This window comes from Polypterus senegalus, chromosome 7, assembly GCF_016835505.1.
Source record: "Polypterus senegalus isolate Bchr_013 chromosome 7, ASM1683550v1, whole genome shotgun sequence".
Taxonomy (NCBI): Eukaryota; Metazoa; Chordata; class Cladistia; order Polypteriformes; family Polypteridae; genus Polypterus; species Polypterus senegalus.
Genome location: NC_053160.1, coordinates 44664513 through 44687002, shown reverse-complemented (window position 1 = coordinate 44687002; position 22490 = coordinate 44664513). Strand labels below are relative to the sequence as shown.

At 36.3% G+C, this 22490-nt stretch overlaps 1 protein-coding gene across 2 annotated transcripts in view; it reads left to right on the top strand.

Annotated features, from left to right (window-relative positions):
• fras1 (Fraser extracellular matrix complex subunit 1) overlaps positions 1 to 22490 on the top strand; it is a 304511-nt gene that overhangs the window by 55941 nt on the left and 226080 nt on the right. For both annotated transcript variants that reach the window (XM_039758545.1, XM_039758544.1), the window contains exon 3: positions 21408 to 21515. In XM_039758545.1, coding sequence (XP_039614479.1) covers positions 21408 to 21515 — 108 coding nt within the window. The remainder of the gene's footprint in view (positions 1 to 21407; positions 21516 to 22490) is intronic.

The following is a 22490-nucleotide window of genomic DNA, read 5'->3' as shown; positions in this document are numbered from 1 at the left end:
GCGTTCTCGAATGACCACCCCAGGTTTGGTCACAATGTCATGCACCAATCAGGGAGGTCCATCCAGGTTTCTCGCTCACCACCTTGGAAACAGACAGGATAACTACTTCCAGCTCCTGTTGCTATTTGGCAGTCAATTTGGGTGTGAAACTAAGTTCTGTTTTGTTAGCAAAGAGGGATCAGGGCTGGCTGGAAGAGGGGTCAGGCGCCCTGTCTTTGCACGGCTTCGGCAGGTTTACATGGTATACCGGGCACTTGGTAAACTTCATCTACTTAACTTCGTAAGGGCCTTGCCAGTGGGCCAATAGTTTAGAGTGGGGGGTGGGAATGAGGACCATGACATAGCGGCTTTTAAGCCAGGCAGGGGAAGTGACATCATCTGGGCAAGGACGGGAAGTGATGTCATCCTGGCAGGCACCAGAAGTCATGTTATTGGGCTCAGAACTGGAAGTGACGTCATCGAGACCAGGCAGAATTTCCTGTGTTCAGTCTGCAGAGGAAAAAGTGAAAGGATCAGTGCACTTTGCCATCACCTGGTCCGGCATGGAATTATCCTTTTTTTGAGCCCTTTAACTGTCTCCCATGCGCACGTGTGTGACACCCTTTTTCTTGATGGTAATTAATGAAGCTTTTCTCGGCTCATCAATCACCATCAAAAATAGACTCAAGGTTTTATTTCAGTGCTTTTCACTTTTTATCTGCATCTGGTACGGTTTGTGTATGGCATACTCTGATTATTATTTTTCAAATTGTGTATGGCATACTCTGATTATTATTTTTCAAATAATGGAAATGGCATCATTATTGTAAATTTTACCATCTTAGTTATTTTACATACAAAAATGAGCTATTTTCAGAACCAACATTAAACCATGGAGTAACAGTCTATGACTTTAACAATAGTTGGGCTGGTGTCAAGATCATGCTGATGTATGTGCAAATCTAAATATACAAAACGGACTCGCAGAGACATTCTGTGCAATGAAAATTGCAGATGGCACTGAGAAAGAAAACAGTTAAAAGATATGTTTGGTATTTTTCAAGTCTACGTTTGTGCACTATCATTCAAATAATCCATCCATCCATTATTCAACCCGCTACATCCTAACTACAGGGTCCCGGGGATTGGGGGGTCTGCTGGAGCCAATCCCAGCCAACACAGGGCGCATTGAAGCAAACCCTGGGCAGGGTGCCAGCCCACCGCAGGTCACGCACACACAACCACACACTAGGGACAATTTAGAATCACCAATCCTTTGGACCAATTCTTTGGACTGTGGGAGGAAACCGGAGTACCCGGAAGAAACCCACGCAGACACGGGGAGAACACGCAGACTCCACTCAGGGAGGACCCGGGAAGCGAACCCGGGTCTCCTAACTGTGAGGCAGCAGTGCTACCCACTGTGCCACCGTGCCACCCCATTCAAATTATGTTATAAATTTAAAACTAATTGTGCTGATGGTTCTTGCAGTTTAAAGTGTAAGTCAAGTAATATTTAAAATAACTGTCACTGAAATGTCATATGGCATTTAATCTTTAAACATAAGGCAAATAACTGAATATAGTGCTTAGGGAGCTTTACTTAAAACAACAGAGTTGCCAGTTCAAGCCTTGCTATGATACTACAACGAGGTGGCTTAAGCAATCTGTCCTACAGGTATTAAAATATTTTATTATATCTTTATCCTGTAAGTCATCTTGGGTTAAAGTATAAGCAAATACTGAATAATGGTTATCTAACTTTGTTCACATTTGCTGAGAAGTATGTTAACATTGGCCTAAGGTAAGTTCTAAGACAATTATCATTGAAATGTAACATTTTGAGAGAAACAATCATACTTTTATTACGACTTACCAGCGTTCAAACTCCAAAACGTTGTCAATGTAAATAGTAGACTTCGAGGCATCTGTGAGGCCTAGAAACAAAATCAGTTTGGCCCCAAACTCGAGAGGCAAGCATTTGGCCTGGATAGGCCCAGAAGAAGGGTGTACATGCATTCATGTTCAAAGACTGAGAAAAGGGTGAGGAAAACTGTGAAAGTCCCATGGCCACAATAACAAAATAATGTTTTTTTAATAGGTAAAGATTTATTTTCATAAAAATATTAAAACAATGCAAGAACTAAGCAAAAACATACTCCAAAAGGTAAAAAGGGCCTTAAAAAAGGCAAACCAAGCCAAGCGAATTCAGTCTGTGATCCAGTAATCCTAGTCTAAAAACAAGACAAAGTTCGGATACCAAAGGTCAAAAAAGAAAAATATTTCTGGAATCCAAAGAACAGTAGTTTAAATTACTAGTATTATCATAAGGAGTACAAAGTGCATGATATAATAATAATAATAATTGCACATTGTGACAAAACAGTTCTTGAATTTTAATAAAATACTGTATACTGTAAATGAAAAGAAAACAAAAGCATATTCAATAACAGAATACAGTATACACAATAATGTTTAAAGAACAATAATAAATTAACTGAAAAGAAAACACATTCTGCCAGAGATTAATATCTTTGTCATTTAGCGAACGCCATATTGCAACTGCAAATATTTTAAAACTATCACCTTCATTGTTTGTTTTACTTAAAATAATTTTAAATCTGAAGCTTTTCACGTGCCTTTTTATACCTTTAGCAAGTACAGACCTAAACGTACATGGGCATAACAAGTGTTCCATCAAAAACTTTAGGTAAAGGAACAAGACAATTAAGGGATTAATATGTCCGTATTTTTCAAATATTTATTGGGAATAACATTAAAAAGCTTGGTAGAACACAATAGCTATTGTACTAAGCTTTTAATACTAGGCATTTTACCTGGAGTCATTATTATCAGTAAATATGATTTTAAAAAGGCATTAGTTTTTCATGAAGTTTTGTGACTTTTGAATCCTAAATTGGAAAAATCTGCCCCGAGTTTTTTAAAAATAAGTCAGACTAAACATGTTTGTTGTAAGCCTAACACTGCAGATTGTCAAAAACACACTAACCCCACCATGAAGGATAGTGGCGTCAGCATCATACTGTGGGGATGTTTCTGTGCAGCATGTCCTCGAAGGAATGTGAGGGTAGAGTGTACATGAATTCAGCAAAATACAGGGATATCATGGAAGAAAACCTGATGTGGTTTGTAAGAAACCTTCACCTTTTGCAGAAATTTGTTTTCCAGCATGACAACAACCCAAAGCATAAAGTCAAACCTACACAAGAATGACTTGAAAATGACAAAATTATTGTTCTGTAGTGGCCTAGTCAGAGTACAGATCTCAGTTCAACTAATAGAACCTGTTAGAACTTGAACAGTTTTATGAAAAAGAATTGGGAAAAACTGCAGTGACCAAATGTGCAAAGCTGATAGAGTGAGACCTGTGCACACGCACTCAATGGCGTAATTGCTATCAAAGATGCTTCCACTATATACTAGCTTGAAGGGAGTGAATACTTACTTGATCAATTATTTTGTGTTTTACAGTTTTAATTAATTTAGACTACTCCACAGAGATATGTTTTCACTTTGATAATAAAGCCAAAATTAACACACTGAAATTCAATTTAATTTAAGAAATAAATGGCCCAGAACCTTTTGTACCCCCACCCTATCTGTGAGAGTCTGTTTAAGAGCTGGTTTGGGCCATTTTTTTAGCCAGTGGGAAAAAAAAACGTATAAAGGAGAAGATGGTGTACAATGCAATTTTAAAACTTGGGCATACAGCCCAGCCATGCTTAAAAGGACTGCAAAGCTGTCCCCTTCCCTTAAATATGCTACTGTATGGAACAAGGCTATATGCAGACTGCAGTTGCTGCTGTCACTCATACTTCTCAATTTTTGTCCAAATTAGATTAATGTGATTATGGTGTACACCCTATAGTGTGCTCATTTGTTAGCTTTTCCTATAATGGGCAGAAAATTTAATTTTAATGTCATCCTAACTTGCAGACCAATAAATGTTTCTTAAAGTTTACCCTGTAGCTCTAAAAGCCATCTGTTTTTTCACCAAGTTTCAGATCAAGTGAAGCTACAAAAGTTCACGTCACAGCTGAATAACAACGTCCATTCCATTAATTGAAAACGTCAGAGTATGCCATATCATACTTCCAGTCATGGTCTTTTTCCAGGCTCAGACATGTTCTTTCTTTATTTGTTGTTTTTTTAACATTGTTTTTTTACATTACATTCTGCTTTGGGCATTGTTTTGTCTTTTTTATTTGTGTAACATTGATTTGCTGTTTCATTTTACTATTATGTTTTATGTTAAGTATATACCTGTATTTAGAGCTTTTTGTTACCTGACAAGCTCACCTAATCAGACAGCTGGAATACTGGCCCCAGCAGAACTTAAGCTGAAGATTCCGGTGTAGGAAGAAAAACATAATTGCTATCCACTATGGCATGGTCTTGTGGCGTATTGCATGTTCAACTCTTGCCATTTTAAATGTTTTTTTTTATTAAGCAACAGTCTTGTGGACTGATATCAGTGTTTAAGAGCTTTTTAGTGATATTTTGGGAAAGTGGTTGGAGAACTTAGAATGTTCAGGTTGATGTGTTTTTATGTACTAATTCTGCATGCTATCTAGTGGGAATAAAAAAGACTTTTTTGTCTTGCGCAAACATTTTGTTGAAGCTGGGCTTACTGTGTTGAGCATTTTACTGCCATAAAAATTCAGTAATGTACACAGTGCCTTGTTTTGGGGTGTCTTTGCATGAACATATGCAGCATGCTACCTCAGGAAAATAACAAAAAAGAAATCTTTAGAGTCATTTGCATGCTGGTTTAGAGTTTAGAATACTAGAAAATTAGGTCTCTGGGAAATATTATAATATTATAATATGTTAATGTAATATTTTCTGTCAATCCAGTAGCTTCATACTATTAACAAGTTTTTCAAAGTATTCCTACTGGAATACTCATAAAGATGAGGAGTTATCATGGCAAAGTCTCATTTCTTCATAAATACACTCCCAGGTGTTTATATTCAAAACATTATCTGAAGTAAAAGTTATCAGGACACATTTTCAGAAAGTGTCTGGCTTTTACTAGACTTAAAGAACTGTAGATGATGAATGTAAAGTTTTAAATAAAAGATTCAGTCCAGTATAGTAGAGTGCACCTTAGTGCTTCTTGGTAGTTTTGTGGTGTTTGATGGTTGGAGGTATTTGTCAGGGGTAAAGAATGGTGGGTTTAAACTTTTGGCAGATTAAAGCTCCTTTCACACATTCTGATTATCTCTGGAATTTCCAGTAAATTATAAGGTTGAAAATCAAAGGAAAGTCAATGAAGCAACTTCCCAGGTAAGGATCTAGCATTATTTTTGGGAATTTTCCCAGAGTTGTTGTTGATGTGAATAAAGCCAGGGAAAGCAAATATAACATCTCAGAATCCTATTGTTCCACATGGTAACCTTTATGCAAATTAACCAGCAATATGAGAGTTTGGCAGTAAGAAATGTCTAATGGAAGGTTGATTCCTAAATTAATTAGGAGAAAAGAATCTGGATCTGGAAGTGGCTTCTTAAAAAGAGAAGCCCAGGAGTAAATTGTTTAGCCTGGTTAGTGCTACATACAGTTGTGGGTGAGTAATTGTGAAACTGCAGTAATATGTATCATCAGAGCCTGGATATTTTGTGTTTGACTATTGTTTATTTTCCTGTCCATAGTATTGTTATTGTCCATAATGTGCATTCTGTATTCAAATAAATTATGCAAATATTAACAATAATCTTGAACTTTTTATGTGTACATTTTTCAACGAAATTCTTAATTTCTTGTCGTCTTAAAATGGTAACACTGATACAACACCAACAAAATACTAACATTTATACACACTCACATAAAGCATAAATGGAATGCAACATGCAAATATATAAGTTGTGAAAGTGTACATGTAACAGCAGTGTGTTATGCTTATTAATGTCCCCCAGGCTCCTAGTATGGTCTGGTGGTTAGACTTTGCAGAAGTAGTAGAGAGGACTGGCTCTCCTCAGTTACACTATTTTGTACGGAGGTTCTACAGGGAAACCTAGTGCCACTAGAAGGAGCTCCTGTATGGTACCTGCAGACCTTTCAGTGCTGACTGAGTAACCCAGAAAATTCTGTTAAGACTTACCTGACTGAGTTTCCTGATCCAGTCTTAAAAGACCCCTGCAGTCTGTATACAGAGGGCCTTACACTGCTAAGTGTCTGGTTGAGTAAAGCAGGCTAGAGGTGAAGGAGTATGTGATGAGTAAATAGAAGGGCCAGAAGGCTTTGTTTTTTTTATTATTTTTAAGTCACCATATGTTTGTGAGAATTGTTTTGACTGTTCACCTGCTTTGATTTTGTTACTTTTGTTCTTTTTGGTCATCATTTGTGTTCGGGAACAAAGCACAAGTGCCCCTTACAGTCCACTTATACTGTAGTCCATTACAGTCCAAACTCATATACGAGTACATGAAAAGCATATGCTATTATTATGTAACCTTACATGCAAGAAACATGTGAAGTATTGATATTGCACTGGCTGTTCAGGAATCTTGAAACTGTCATGTTATATAGTATTATACGATTGCTAAAGGCCCTGTATCGTTTGACAGAATGGAGGAGAGGAGTAAGAAAAGGGATGGTGCAGTGTGGCTGAGGTCTTTAATAATACATTTTGCCTTTTTAAGGCAGAGTGTGTTATATACAGTGCATCCGGAAAGTATTCACAGCACATCACTTTTTCCACATTTTGTTATGTTACAGCCTTATTCCAAAATGAATTAAATTAATTTATTTCCTCAGAATTCTACACACAACACCCCATAATGACAATGTGAAAAAAGTTTACTTGAGATTTTTGCAAAATTTATTAAAAATAAAAACACTGAGAAATCACATGTATATAAGTATTCACAGCCTTTGCTATGAAGGTCAAAATTGAGCTCAGGTACATCCTGCTTCCCCTGATCATCCTTGAGATGTTTCTGCAGTTTAATTGGAGTCCACCTGTGCTAAATACCTGTGCTTCTAAGCATACAATATTACTCTATGTATATGTCCTTCAACCAACCTGTAATTGCAGGCTTTTAACCAACACCTAATCAGAGCCATCAAATCTTTTATAACGGTGATCCATCAGAGGGGAGAATGTCAAATTATGATGACAAGTATTAATTATTTGTAAAATATAGGCCACTACAAGGACTTTGCTGGTTAGTGACCTGACTTGTTTCCTCCATTCCTGGTGGACACAGTTGCACCCCCTGAACTTTCAGAAGCCCTGTTTACGTTGTCAGTGACTAGATATGCTACACATTTTGTGTATTTCAAAGGTCTGTCTGCCAGGTGGTGACTGATCCTCTCCTCTCCTGGTTGAGTCCTCTCCTGTCACATCACGGGGAAAAGAACAAGAGGAAAACAATGGAAGTGCTGGAGAGATAACATTAGGGAGGAACTTGAAACATGCAAGCTTCATATTAGAAAGGCACTGAATCTGGCAACATAAACATTTTACGACCTCATCGTCAGCAAAAAATAATGGAAGAGAAAGAAAGAAGAAGATAAGCCACTGCATTTGTTCATGAATCATTGACTCATTTTCTGAACATGTATAATTATTAATAAAATACCTTTTTTAATTTTAATTTTTAAGTTAAATTGTTTTTATTCTTATTTCTTAAGACTGAAACTTTCATGTTAATAAAAAATCATGCATTAATTTACAACATTTAAAGTAAAACTAATTTCACTCTTTATTTGGTAAGAGACCACATCTGAACACTGCTTCAGTATAATCAGTCAGTCAGTCATTTTCCAACATGCTATATCCTAACACAGGGTCACGGCGGTCTGCTGGAGCCAATCCCAGCATGCACAGGGCACAAGGCAGGAACAAACCCTGGGCAGGGTACCAGCCCACCGCAGGGCACACACACACACCCCACACACCAAGCACACACCAGGGACAATTCAGGATCTCCAATGCACCTAACCTGCCTGTTTTTGGACTGTGGGAGGAAACCAAAGCACCTGGAGGAAACCCATGCAGACACGGGGAGAACACGCAAACTCCACACAGAGAAGATCCGTGAAGCAAACCCAGGTCTCCTTACTGTGAGGCAACAGCACTACCACTGTGCCACCGTGCCACCCTCAGTATAATCAAATTACCTTAAATAAAATAGTGCTGCATCTGAGGTAGATAATTAAAGCCCTCCTTAACCTCTCCTGGGATATAAGATATGGACATATAAAATGAACAGTAGCTGAATTGCAGTTGTTAAACAAAATTGATTGATGCCAGTTCTGAACTTGCCTAAATGTGGAAACGGACACCCTTACCAAATATTCCCCTTCTGATTGATACTGCATAGTTTCTTGAATTTGTTAAAGGTTCTTCATTTTCAAAAAATAATTTAGATTTATTTATAACCAATGGTGTAAACAATTGGAGTGTAATTAAGTCCGTGCTAATGAAATCATTTCATATCATTATTTGATTCCCTTTGATCTACACCTTTCCTTGCCATTAAATATTTTTTTCAACAAGGGAATAGCCTACTGTCCAATCTTAGTTGGTTTACTTAATATTTGATAAAATCCTTTTCAATATGTGTTAAAGTTTAAACATGATACTCTCTCATTCCTGTCTCCAATTAGACAAGGAGTCCCTCAAAGTGTACTGACACAGATTTTACATAGATCTACTCTCAAAACAAAGATAATTGCAGTGATAAGGAGTTTTAATAAAAATGCATGGGTTCTGAAATTTTAAAGCCTTACATTACTATTTAAATAAAGACTAAGTTAAATGCAAGGTTTCAGATCTACATGGACTTTACTAATTGTAAGTTCATTAAGAAAGCTTTTTATAAAGCAGATTATTGTTTATGTTAATAGATCAATAAACCTTCAGTTGTAAGATTAGGGCAATAGTTGTTCTGACAAATGACAAATGTTTCCATAATTTCATATCATATTAACAGCAATGACTTTATGGATTTTATTATTGCTAAACAGATACCAAAATGCCAGACTGAAATGTCCAGTAACAGTCCAGTCCAGTAACACTGCATCACTTTGGCCAGTTTTAATTTAATGACAGAACAGGAGATTTTACATTTTATTTTTAAAATTAAATTCCTTTTGTCTGCACAAATAATACTGGAATTAATTAATAATTTGTTAATGAACTTTACTGATGATAATGGCATTGTTCTGCATAGGCTTGAGTATTAGTTGGCTTATCCTATATGTCTTTATTGTCATTATTTGCTTTGCTCCATACTTTACAAATGGTTTTCAAAATGACCAGCGGTCTGAAGACTGAGCTCTGTCTTTCCTTTTCCGCAGTTAGACATGATGTCCCTCAGGATCCAGTAGTAGGGCAAATTGTCTTTTTTTCTTTGTTGCTATTATGAAGTGGAATTTGGAAACACAGTATTAACTTTCATTTATATGCCGATGACCCTCAGTTGTATTTATCAAATTAGACAAATGATAGTTCTCTAGTTACATTATTAGATAATTGCTTTATTAAATTGAAAAAGTAAATGAATGATATTTATAGTATTTTTATATTCAGATAAACAGTCAGAATGATTTTAGTGGATGTAACTCTGTTAAAGTGTGTATTTTAATTGCAATGCTCAATTACTCTAGTGCTGTAAAGCACCACTGCTGAAGTTTGCTATGCCACTCATGGTTCCTGAGCTGTGAGTTTTCCCTTTCCTCCCTTCAGATACAGTGTGAGAGTTCAGGCTTTCAAAGAAGTCCCATTTAAGTCTTTTAAGTCCAAAAGAACCCAGAAACAATGTTTCTGTCTTTGTTTTAGCATTGTGTTGTCTGTTTATGTTGTGTCACATTTTCCATTTGTGTATTTAATATTAGTTAGATTTTTGTAAATGAGAATAAGTTAAATTAAATAGGCTATGATGATGTGGTAAGCAATATAAGCTTTCATGATCCTAGTAAACTATACATTATATAGACATGTGTTCCCTGTGATCCTATAACAGAAAAAGAAAGTTAGAAGATGGATAGACGGGAATTTATTATTCTGTTGTGTGCCATCATAGTGTGTACAAATAAGAGAAAATTTAGAAGAAAGGGAAGATGAGTATGTAATTAATGCTCAGATATTATCACTGTTGTGAAACAACATTTCTCATGTGCTGTAAACCAGTGCTGTTCATTATTTCTGACAAAAAAGAAAGATAGTGAAATGTGCTTAGGTGGCTATCTACTCTAGAAGGGACTGCTTCAACTGGCTATTAGAAAAATCTACTGCCCTCAACTAAAGTATTTGCAGGTCCAGAGTTTTTGTCAGGAAACAGGAGATAATAGAGAACACTGAAAAATAAGGCAATCATATATGCAGTATATTGCAGTGGTATGAATGTTAACATTTAAGAATGGGTATTTTTTCTTTGAAAACTTTCATCTTGCATAGTGGATAGTGGATTCTAAAATTTTCTTAAAATAACACATTTGACAATCTAATAGATTTTTACCTCATAGCAACAAATATAAATTCAAGTTCATAGCTGCAGTAATAAAAGAAATCAGCAAATCAGCCGGCCTTCCAAAAAAATGACAGATTTTGTTCAGGGCGAATGAGTGACCCAAAAGTTTTAAGGTAGGATGCCTTAATTGTTGTTAAATTGTTAATTGTTGTTCTCTTAAAAAAGCAATGTGCCAAAGCAGAGATGTCTTTTTTTTTTTTTTAATAACGATTATTAAAATTTTTACATTAATTTTGCTAGGTAGTAAAATCCCCTGAAGATAATCAATTTTAAAGTAAAAGTAAAACCAAAAATGTTTACTCATTTATTGATTCAGTAAAGCATTTCATTAGAATGCAATTTTACCTGCTGTAGATTTTCAGATAGCCTGGTACATTGTTCATTATATGATTTTTAGTGCATTCATTGAGGTTGTCAGATATCTTAGGTATTTATTTTTTTGTTCTTTTATTTCACCTTATGCAATTTCTCGTATTAGGAATTTGTTAGTTTATGCATACCCTTTGGGGTGAGAGCACAGGGTCAGCCATTGTATAGCGCCCTTGGAGCAATTGAAGGTTATGAGTAGGATCTCTTTTGGCAGTGACGGGGATTTGAACCTGCAACCTTTGGGATACCAGCTGTGATGGATGGCTGGCAGCTCATCCCAGCTGACACATCCAGGCCGCTAGTTGGCGTCTCCCCAGCAGCATAGAAGTGCCCAGGATTCCCGCTGGGCACCATGGGAGATGGAGTTCGATTTCCGTGGGACGATTCAGGAAGACAAGGGGATTTTTATGTCCCGTATAGCCCAGAAGTACTCCCAAGTCACGGGGATGGAAGAACAGAAGTACTTCCAGGCTGAAGAAAAATATAAATCTTTATTTGACCCGGAAGTGATGTGGAATCACGTCGACTGAAGGACAGGAGCACTTCCGGGTCAAGAGCTATTTAAAGGACTCCGGGAAACCCAGCAGGCTGAGCCGGAGTTGGGAGGAAGTGTGATGGAGCTGCTGGGTGGAGAGGAGGATTGATTTATTGTTTTGTATTGATTATTGATTATTATTTGAGTATTGTGGAGGTGCTTTGTGCACATTATTCAAGAAATTAAAATTATTTCTGATACTTTTACCTGGTGTCTGGACGTGTTGACTGTGGATTTGGAGGAGCGACAGCGCCCTCTACTGTCACACAGCACAGATCCTTGGCCTCAGAGCCACTTTCCTTATTTAAGGAGACTTTTACATGAAAAAAATAGTTTGGCTAAAGTAAGCACTACTCTTCTGCAAATTTTAAGATTATCCATGTTTGTTGAATGATCATCCATTCCATCCATCTGTTGTCTAAACTGATTTATTCAGTTTAGGGTGGCTGTGAGCTAAAATCTTTCCCAGCAATATCAAGTGCAATGAAGTAGAATCCAGCCCTACTTCAAAGCATGCTCACACACACACAGGAAAATGAATGATGTCGACTAACAGGTCTCATCTTTGGGATATCAGTGGAAAGCTGTACTACGGGTGAAAAATACCTGCACAAACACACACAAAATGTGCAGAGTTCACACAGACAGCAGATGATCTGAAATTTGAGTCCAGTCTCCTGTGGGGAAAAAAAGTATAATAAAATATAATTAAATACAAAAATGCTAAATTATTATGAAATACAAGGTCCTCGATTTATTTCAGTTCAATAAAGTAGTTATTGTGTGGGGTGTCCCCTGCTCACCCCTAAAAATTACCTTATTTTTAACCTCCATGGAGTTAACCTCAAGTCTGACTCAGGCTCTAGATTTTACTTAAATCCTGTTAAATCCAAGTCAGACTTGGGGTACTAATTTTCATCCACTTTTACATTGTTGAGCTCATATAACTCTTGAGATAGTATTCTGGTACAATCTAGTGGATAAAAAAACACTATGCTACAAAAAATCGTGAATATTTCTAGGTGCTTTGCCACTCTAAGGTAATGAACCAGTGTTCATGAGTAGGGCAGAGTGGTGTGTAAACGAGAAGCTGTAAAGCTACTTTTAGAACAAACTGAAATTGAACAATAAGTTGAATCAAGACTTGTGATAATAATATGAATTGGTTATCATACATGGATAGTGAAACTTGTGCATATGGCACTGTATGACCAAACTACTGAAATATGCATGATGAATTCAATCGCCTGAAGGTTTGCTGTGAAAGTAGGTGCATGGCAATAAAGGCAATCTGATTACAATCAAACAGAATGATAAGAAAGACGTTAACCCCATAAATATTGTTTACAATGAAGCAGCTGTCATTCTTGTAAGGGCAAATGTGGAAGTTACTAAGCCTTGTGTTGTGGTAGTTTACAGTAACACAAGGGGCATGTAAATCTTGCAGGTCTGCCACTGACACTCAAACCTTTCATGCTTAAACAACAGAAAAAGTATTATAAGATGAGTGTGCAAGTAAGAAACTTACTTGAACTGTCTCGATTGTGACGTTGTGCTGGGTATTGGTGACTGTTTCAAAACATGTCACACAAACGACATGAACTAAATGAAGATCATTTAATGCATGATGCTATTTTGAAATGAATTAATGGCATATTGGAAATGCTCAGACAAGGAAGTGCTCTTTAAAATGCTGATGTTCATGCAAAAATCATTAGTAGTTTAAGACTGAGCACTATCTCCATGCAGAAGGAGCCTGCGAAGAAATCACACATAGGCATGCATTAATTTTAAATGCCCATGGCTGGAAATTCCAGGTTATATGCATCAATATGATGTTCAGTGCTCAGAAGTAGTGCTCAGTTGACGTTCACAATAAATGGGAATAGTCTGAAGATCACTGATCTGTCAGTGTATTTTCAAGATTTTCTAAATTGATCATAAAATGTCAATATATTGACTCCAACAGTCAGCTGTTTAGATAAGGGATCTAAGTGCTTAATTGACATTGAGCTATTAGAGAGTCCCTGCGTTCCACAATCCTCGAACTTTCAAGATGGAGACTTTCAGAGAGAAGGTAACAGAAAAAAACAGATTAATGCTGGAGATGTGGGTTGTTCTTGGTGAATCGTGGGGAGCGGCACTGCACAACAGCGAGAAGGGTTGGTCAGAGAGACCATCAGTATTATTTTAAGGAGGAGAATAGAGCAAGACTAGCATTGCCTTGTACTAAGTGCTTGTTTGTCATTTTACAAAGCATTTTATTTGGTTCATAATAATGCAACTAGGTTGTTAAGCTTTTAAAGTTCAGTTTTCTACAGTTTATTAAACATTCCGATTGCTTAATACAGTTACAATATGTTACATTATCTGAATATATTTTATGTGAAAAACTAACTATTGAAATTATTACTGCCTCAGTGTTTTTCCCATTTTCAATATTAGGAAAGTAACAATTTGGTAGGTTACTGTCAACAGTCAAGCAAAGAAAAGATTAACCAATAGAAATAGGTTCAGCCTGTTGGTCTTAGTGACAAGTAATAAAACCATCATTAAAATGAGGTGTTCTGAAATAAATAGTGTTGGCATCAAAATGGCCTATCGGATATGTGCTGTTCTGAAAATGTATAAGATAACAGGTCTGTCTCCCTTCTGGACTGGGGTATGTTAATACACTACCTTGTCCATCTTTTACATCTATTCCCTGGATATAATTAACTCTTATGAGTTAAACCACTGCCTGTAGACAGCATAGATATTAATAAGCAAGAGCATAACTGAAGTACAAGTGCAGCAAGGGACAGAAAACAGTAAAGGGATGGCAGCATTATGCATGAAGTAGGAAAGAAAACCAAGAGGCTGTACGAGATGTTTGGCAACATAAATAATTAGAAGCAAAAAGTTGTTAAGGATATTTTGAAGAAACAAACAATAACAGCAAACATATCGCAGTGGTAAATTTATTAAAATATTTCTAAAGTTGGAACCCTGGCAGATTCAGTGACATTGGGGGACTGATCTAGCCTCAGTTTACATTTCATCTCTTCTCCTATAGAAGAACTAGGCAGTATGAGCTGAGCATAAAATTATATGTAAACCATTTTTGTTTTGCCTTATTTAAAATTTGCTTGAATTTCTGTTGCTTGGTGCATGATTCCCAAGAACATTTTTTTTGCTATAGAGGTGGGAAAAATTTGATGTCTGAGCCAAAAAATCACTTAACAAAAAATTTCTTAGAAGCTGTAAATAAGCAATGAATCAGTTGAATGGGCACCGAGACCAATATCCTATGACGTATAGCTAGTCACTTTATCAAAATAAGCTGAAAGAATGTGATCTTTGATCTTCTCACAACTGCCTTATTTTCATTTTACGTTTAAACATTACAAATAATAAGTGTAAGATCCTACTTTGCTGCCCTCCCTTTTATGTGGGATGAAATAAAAATATTCATTCTGACAGGCAAATAATGAAGCTGCTGATGTGTGTTATCTGGGTGACCTCTGGAATCCTTCCATTCTGGCAGTACTTTTTCTTTGACAATGTTGATGAAAGAAAGACCTTTTTGTCTTTTTTGTTACAAAACAATGTTCAGTTTCTTGTGCACTTTATTGCTCTTAATGAGAAGTAAAAGTGAACTAAAGTTAATTTTAATGTATACAACTTCAAATACAGTCTAGACTTAGGGCAGTTTCAAAAGAATATCAATGTGGAAATGGTGTTTTTTTTTTCTATTTTTTTCTGAATTCCTATTCAGAATTCTCAATGATGTAGGAATTTTAGAGAAATGATATTTTATATCCATTTCCTGGGAAGTGATTAGAATCTTTTACCTTCCACCAGTATTACAGTAAATATAGGTTTCAACAGTCCTGTTAGTATTTCTTCCAGCAATGGTATATATGAAGACAATATAATTATTTAACAAAATAGACAATGCATGTCTTTGATCTAATAAACAGAAACCAGCCTTTTATGAGTTGGATGAATACATTAAAAAAGGAAAGAACAAACTGCCCATTAACATAGCTGTAGAATGCATATGTGTATGTTGCATGTATATGCGATATTATCTAAGCAAGCAGTGCACTAGAAAGGTGTGATTAATTAAAGCGCAGCTATAACAAAAGACAGTGGAATGCAATTGTGGCAAAATCTCACTACACACAAATGAATTCAGTCTTCAGTATTCTTCATTAGCCATTCTCTCTTATGACTGTGTTAAGGAAAGTATAATTCTGCTAATATGTGCAGGAATTGTTCTGTAGAATTTTGAATGACACTGCCTGTGCTTTTTTGTGGACTTGTGGGTAGTTGTTTGATCATCCTTTTTATAATTCACTTATAGTTATTATTGAAACTCCAGAAAAATATGTCTTTAAAATTAAAATCCTCATTAGCATTAGAACCAGAAACTAGCTGCTTTGTCCTATTAGTACTGCTGTGCTGTACAGATCTGGCTACAGTATGTACTGAAATAAACTGCTCACAAACAACGTATGAATTAGGAGTGATTGATAAACCAGCTGATCTGATACACTGGATAAAATTCTTCTTACAGGATGGATTAACACAAAAAAGTTTTATTGGTGTGCTAAAAAGTAGTAGAAAACATGCAAATACATTTATACATAAAACATACCCTGTCAATACATATGCAAAATCTGTACCGGCAAATGGAAAATGTAATTTACTAATGGTGTATTTTTCTCTTAAATGTAATATCTTTGTGTATGGAATTGTATGTGAACTGCATGCGATAGGTTAGCCTACCTCTTTAAGAATATTAGCCATAGTGCTATGCAGTACAAATTTATTGGTGAGCTGATGCTGGCCCCCCTCCCTCCCATTACTCTGTGCAGTATTGTATTAAGAGGGTTTGAAGATATGTGTGTGTTTAAGGCCCGTGATTTGAAAACTTGTAGGGAATACGTGCAGGGATGACAAGTAAAGGTTGTGTTTTGGTGGCCTTTACCTAATTCTTTGCTTCTATTTGGGTTTCTGGTGTGTGAGGTGAATTCTCAAGAGTTTTTTGCCATATGCTGCTGAAATTTCTATAAATGAAAACTTAGGAAATCCCCAGAATAAGATGGAGAATGGTTAAGATTATGGAAATCTGCTCTGCCCCACTCAGTCTGTTGCTACTGGAATCCTCTCCATGAAAGACTGATGGAAGATTAAATTTGTTTTCAACTACAGTGCTAGCAAGAAAATGAGTTCAGTGATTCATCTCCTAAATGATTACTTGCAGAACAAACTGTATTTTAAAGTTCATTATTCAGGTCCTTTATTTAACCAGTTAATCTAGTAAAAGAAATACAGTACAGTAAAACCTTGGATTGCAAGTAACTTGGCCTGCGAGTGTTTTGCAAGACGAGCTAAAATTTTTAATAAATTTTAACTTGATAAACGAGCGAGGTCTTGCAATACGAGTAGTACGTATATTCTTTGTCTGCAAAGTGTCACATGATCACAACTGAGCCGATGGTTGTATTCTCTCCGTAATATTGTGGGTAATTGTCTCCCATTCTCGGTCTTAGTTGGCGTGCCTCACTCAACATCTGTACGAGCGTATACTGTTTATTATAGCATCGTGACCATGCATGTGTTGTAACATGTAAGTCCCTGTCTTACATCCCAAAACACAAAGCTGAGTCTCAGTACTTTAGCAACACCAACTTTATTCAGCTTGACACAGGAACAGCACAGTTATTTATTGTAGCGGGATCTGACACTCTCTTATACACTGACACAGCAGTCAGTCAGGGTCATGGCCAAGTTAGTGGCCAAGTAATATTATGCCCAACATTTATAATGTTCCTGGTATCGCCCATCAACATCAGGCGCTTATAGCATGTCCGCGATCTTTTCGGATTCGCTTTTACGGTGAACTGCTACAGCGCTGGGAGCCTGTGGTTGCTTTGGAATGCTCTTCCACGTGTTGTCCCGTTGGGTGGAATCCCAAAAGAGTTTAGAAATCTTACAGTGCGCAAAGCATTTTTTTTTTATTTTGTGTCCACTTGTAGTGACTCTTCAGGCAAAAGCAACTGTCATTGAATAGGTTCCTTGTTAAAGTTGCAAAAGAGAAGAAGATTCTAGTGAGCCAACAGATAGCAGGGATTCCGTTAGTTAGAGTGAAAGTCGTTATATGCAAAAACCCTCCTCCTCCTCTTTCTCTGTCTCCCTCACACCAGCCACGATTCATTTGAAAGATAAGTGCAGGTTAATTTGTTTTATGTATTTTTACTTTATATTTTGTATTAATCATTTTTATATGAATAGTTTTGGGTTGTGGAACGAATCATCTGAGTTTTCATTATTTCTTATGGGGAAATTCGCTTTGATATACAAGTGCTTTGGATTACAAGCACGAGTCCGGAATGAATTATACTCGCATTCTAAGGTTCCACTGTACCTAAATACATTAGAATTTTCCTCTAATAATATAGGACATGATTCAGTAACAGAAAACAGAAAACCTATTCTGTTGCTCTCTTCAGCTGAAGTGTCATTTTAAATCTTTGTGAAGAAAACTGGTGCAACTCTGCCTTTGCTTAGAAGAGCTGCACTGCACTATAACAACCACATTCCATTTTATAAATTAAACCTGGGTAATGGAAAGATTGGTAGTTCCAGTTCTGTCTTGATATGAATCCCATACTTCCCATTATCCCATAGTAGCTGTTCTTATGTCACCCGAGGCTGTATTTTGACATTGTGGCTGTTACAGACATTTCATGGAATATGTATATACCAGTAAGGAAGAGTAGATTTTGGCAAGGTATCATGTGTCTGGTCAATACCTTGAAGATTGCTCTTCAATGAAGATTGTTCTTAGACTGAATGAGTTAACCATACAGTAGGTGCAGCAAGTAAGCAGACTTTGTTTTGGCGCAAGACATAGGTGCCACAGCACTAAATATCCCCATCAGGTGGGACAATGGATATAATATGTGGCAGCAGTATGTATATCAGCAAGAGGCTGAAACACCATCTCTGAGTAGTGAAGATCATGAAATAAGTGAGACATTGAAATCTTAAGCTCTTTGAGCATGGGTAAGGTGCTACTGTATTTAAATAAAATGTATTATTATCTTGAATGGCAAATAATTCACTTAAAATGGTTAATATGGTTCGTGGTTAATATATTAAGTCAACTTTTTAATGAAAAGCTCCCACCATGTTACTAATTAAGCCATTGCTGAACATAATACAAAAGAACAGATTGCGTAATAAATCTGTTGACAAGTATAAAGAGAAAACTGCCATGTACCATGGCTACATGGGATGCCCATACATAATTAGACCTGTGTTTGAGCAGCTAGGAAAACCTTGTATTAGAAACAAAAAGTGGTCTGTCTGTCCCTCCATTTTCTAAATTTACTTATGCGAATTTAGAGTTTTGAAGTGTTGAATATCTGTTTAAGCAACGTAATATCGATAATTGCGATTTTTCTATAGCACATTTTCATGCAAATGATGTAACTCAAAGTGCTTTATAAGATGTCAAAGAAGTAATTACATGCAATTAAAAATAAATTAAAATCAGACAATGCATAAATAGTATGCAAAAAATGAATTATTCCGACTTAAATAAGATAGATATGTAATTAAGAGAAACATAGTCCTTACATATAGATTTTTTTTATCAGATGATAAGGTCAGTTGGTCAAAGAAAAATGCAAAACTCCAGTTAAGCTGCAGAAAAAAACAAAGTCTATGGGGTGTCTGGGCCAATAGACTACCCAGCCCCCACTGGGCATTCTGCCAAACATAAATATTCTTAAGTAGTACTTTATTTATTTTCTCATAAGGCTTAGTCTTAGATGATTCAACTCAGTAAGTCTTGTGGCAGATTGGGGTATCTGCTTTCATTCAAACATTCAAACACCACACAAAGCAAAATCTTGAATATGATCCATTGCAGAATAGAGAGATATGTTCATTTTGAATGGAGTTCAGAATTGAACTGGCTAAAAAACTGAGACTGCTCTATAAATATGGTGGGTAGGAGAAAGAGGTGGAGTCAGGACAGCCGGCAATGGAACTGATGTGGCAGGAAAAGGAATTCTGGGTAGCATGAATGATGTCATTAGGGTTGGCTGGAAGTGATGTTAGCATGGGGTGGATCAATGGTGATGTCACTATGAATCAGGATCCTCGGCTGGGTTGCAGGGAAATAAGAGGAGAGAGGGTCAGGTTAGACTCCTGGTCTGGTTGACACACACAACTATTTGAGCCTGTAAACTGTTCCCAATACGCACGTGTGTGACACTATATAACTATTTTTATATCCCTATAGAGATAAAAAAACAGATTATTTGCTTATCTTCATTTTTGGCGTCTAATCCAATAGATGTTGCTAATGTGCCTTTTAAGGTTTTCTATGGAAAAAGAGCTTTACTACTTGTACTTCACACAAAGTGGTATGTCCTCCTTACCTGAAATTAGAGTCTTAACTAAACCCAGATAAGCAAAAATCTACATATAGTACTGCACACAAGCTGGTGTCTTTTGACACTTAAATCAGATGTGTGGATTTACTATGGATTCAAACAGTGTGTCGGTAAAGCACAGCTGGAAGAAGGCAAAGCCCATATGTAAGCTGTGCAACTCAGAAGTTAAGTATTGTGGTAGCACAACAAATTTGAGAAATCACTTATCCTGAACTCACTCAGAAACGTCTCAGTTGCCAGACAAGTAGAGGCTAAATAATATACACTGGAGATAGCGTTGAACTCCAAGCTTAATTTGTCTCATGTCCGTAAAATAACAATCAGTAGCAGTTTTTATCTGTAAAGAGAACCCACACTATTGTTGACAATAAGAGCTTTCAACAAATAATACAGGTTTTGGAACCGCAGTATACTATAACAACAGGAAAGCAAATGAGTGAAGTTATTGTACCTAGGCTTTAAGAAGATCTAAGTCAACGAAGAGAAGAGCTCTAACTTGCAACAGCTGGACATACATGTCCTCAGAGATCCCGAGATCTCACTGTTTGTAGTTTTTTTCTGTGTGGTCATCTTAAAAGTCAAGTGTACTGCACATGTCCTGCAACCACTGCTGGACTAAAAAGGAGGATTGAAGAGGAAATCGCTGGCATTCCTCTTGACATGTTACATTGAGCAATGCAAAATTTCCACTACAGGCTGTCAGAATATGTATGGAGAAATGAACAATGCCTTCGTGATGTTTTCCTCAAAACATAAAATTAATATTGAATAAACCACCCCATAATATGTGTGGACTCTGATATGGCCATAGATATGTTTGCTAAATTATGGTGAATTATGGTAAACAATATTTTGTTCATCTTGCAAATATTGATGTTAACTATTTATTACTAATCAAATATTTATTCTTAAGTGTCATTCCATGCTTATGCATATGTTGGGAGAACACTATGTAAATGCCCTTCAGGTAAAGAAATTTGTCACATTATATTAATGTTCTCCATGCATGCTTAAGTAATCTCTAACAAACCCAGCTCTTCAAATATATCGGTGCATGATAATTAAATAAAGATACAATTGATATCGAATGGAATCGGGCCATAGTGAGTTGAAACTGAGTTGAATCGGGACATCAGTGCCAATACCCAACCCTGCACAGCAGGATGTACTACATAACTCATGTGTTCTATATACCTTAAAAGCTATTAGACTGTTACCACAATCTTGTGCTGACACAGCATTTCTGTGTAAAAGTGCTTATCACTGTCTACATAGAAGATGGCCTAAAATTTTTCTGACATTTGCAGAGTATTTACTTTGTCAATTATTAACCTCTGTTAAATGAATCATATTGCTGTTTCAAACTGTAACTTGTTAGTAATTCTATGATGCTTGTGGTATTTATTAATAATATTAATAGTGAGTACACTTTAAAACAATGATTAGGAATTGTCCTTTTAACCTTTCTTAAATAATTCCTTTAAATAGGGAGTATGTTAAATATGTTTTTCCACATTATCATCTTAAAGAAAAAGAGCATTATCTTACTTTCAATTTTTTTTTCAGAATAATACAGTGTGGAAGCCAGAATCCTGCCAGAACTGCAGCTGCTTTAATGATATTGTCGTTTGTGAAACCACAAGATGCCCGAATCCTCACTGTGACTTTAAAAGGGTAAATTTTCTGATTATAATTTCCATATTGAATTGTTATAGTTGTTTATGTACAATGTTTAACAGAACATACCTGAGTATACCCACATGCTTAAAAAAAATTATTCTGACAAGGCTGTTAATAACTGAGACAATAGATAATACTGTAATATGTTCTTGGTGGTAAATATTGAAATGTAAATTATTACACTACATGTACAGGCTTGTATGAGATACATGAAGTAAGGAAGTAGATGTGCTGACTGGGTTCAAGTGGAGTATCCCAGCTGCAGGCAAGTGGTGGCAGTGATGGGTTGGACTAGTGGTAGTGGCTCTGAGCAACTCCCACTGAATACTGAGGGATGGTAGCAGGAGAAGGGAGCAGGGCTTGCGAGGTTCCCTGCCAAATGCATAGGGATGGTAGTGTAAGGATGACTGTACTTGCCGGTGGATGGAGACCTTAAAGGGTGAACAGAGGAGAAGTCAATTTATTTGGTTGTACCAAGGCACATATATTGGGTTTTATGGACAGGACTTGATTGTGTTTTAACCTGTGAATTTTTATGATTTATGGGATTATTTATTGACTTTTAATTTCCACTAAGAACACTGTTCTTACCAAGGATTATTTATTGACTATTGTATTGAAAAAGCACTGCACTTTGTTTTTAAATAATTTGATTGTTAGTTAAAGCACTACACACTTGGCACCAACCCTTGCTGTGTGTGTGTTTCCTCATTGCCTAGTCCACCCTCAGTACATGACTATTGATGTCCTGCATTGAGGAAAGGTATGCTAGCTGTGGCCGAAAAAGGCAATTCAGTAGACCACTGTTGTTTTCACAGTACAATGTACTGTTTTACATATTTATATATATACCTGTGTGTGTATATATATATATATATATATATATATATATATATATATATATATATATATATATATATATATATATATATATATATATATATATATATATATATATATATATATATA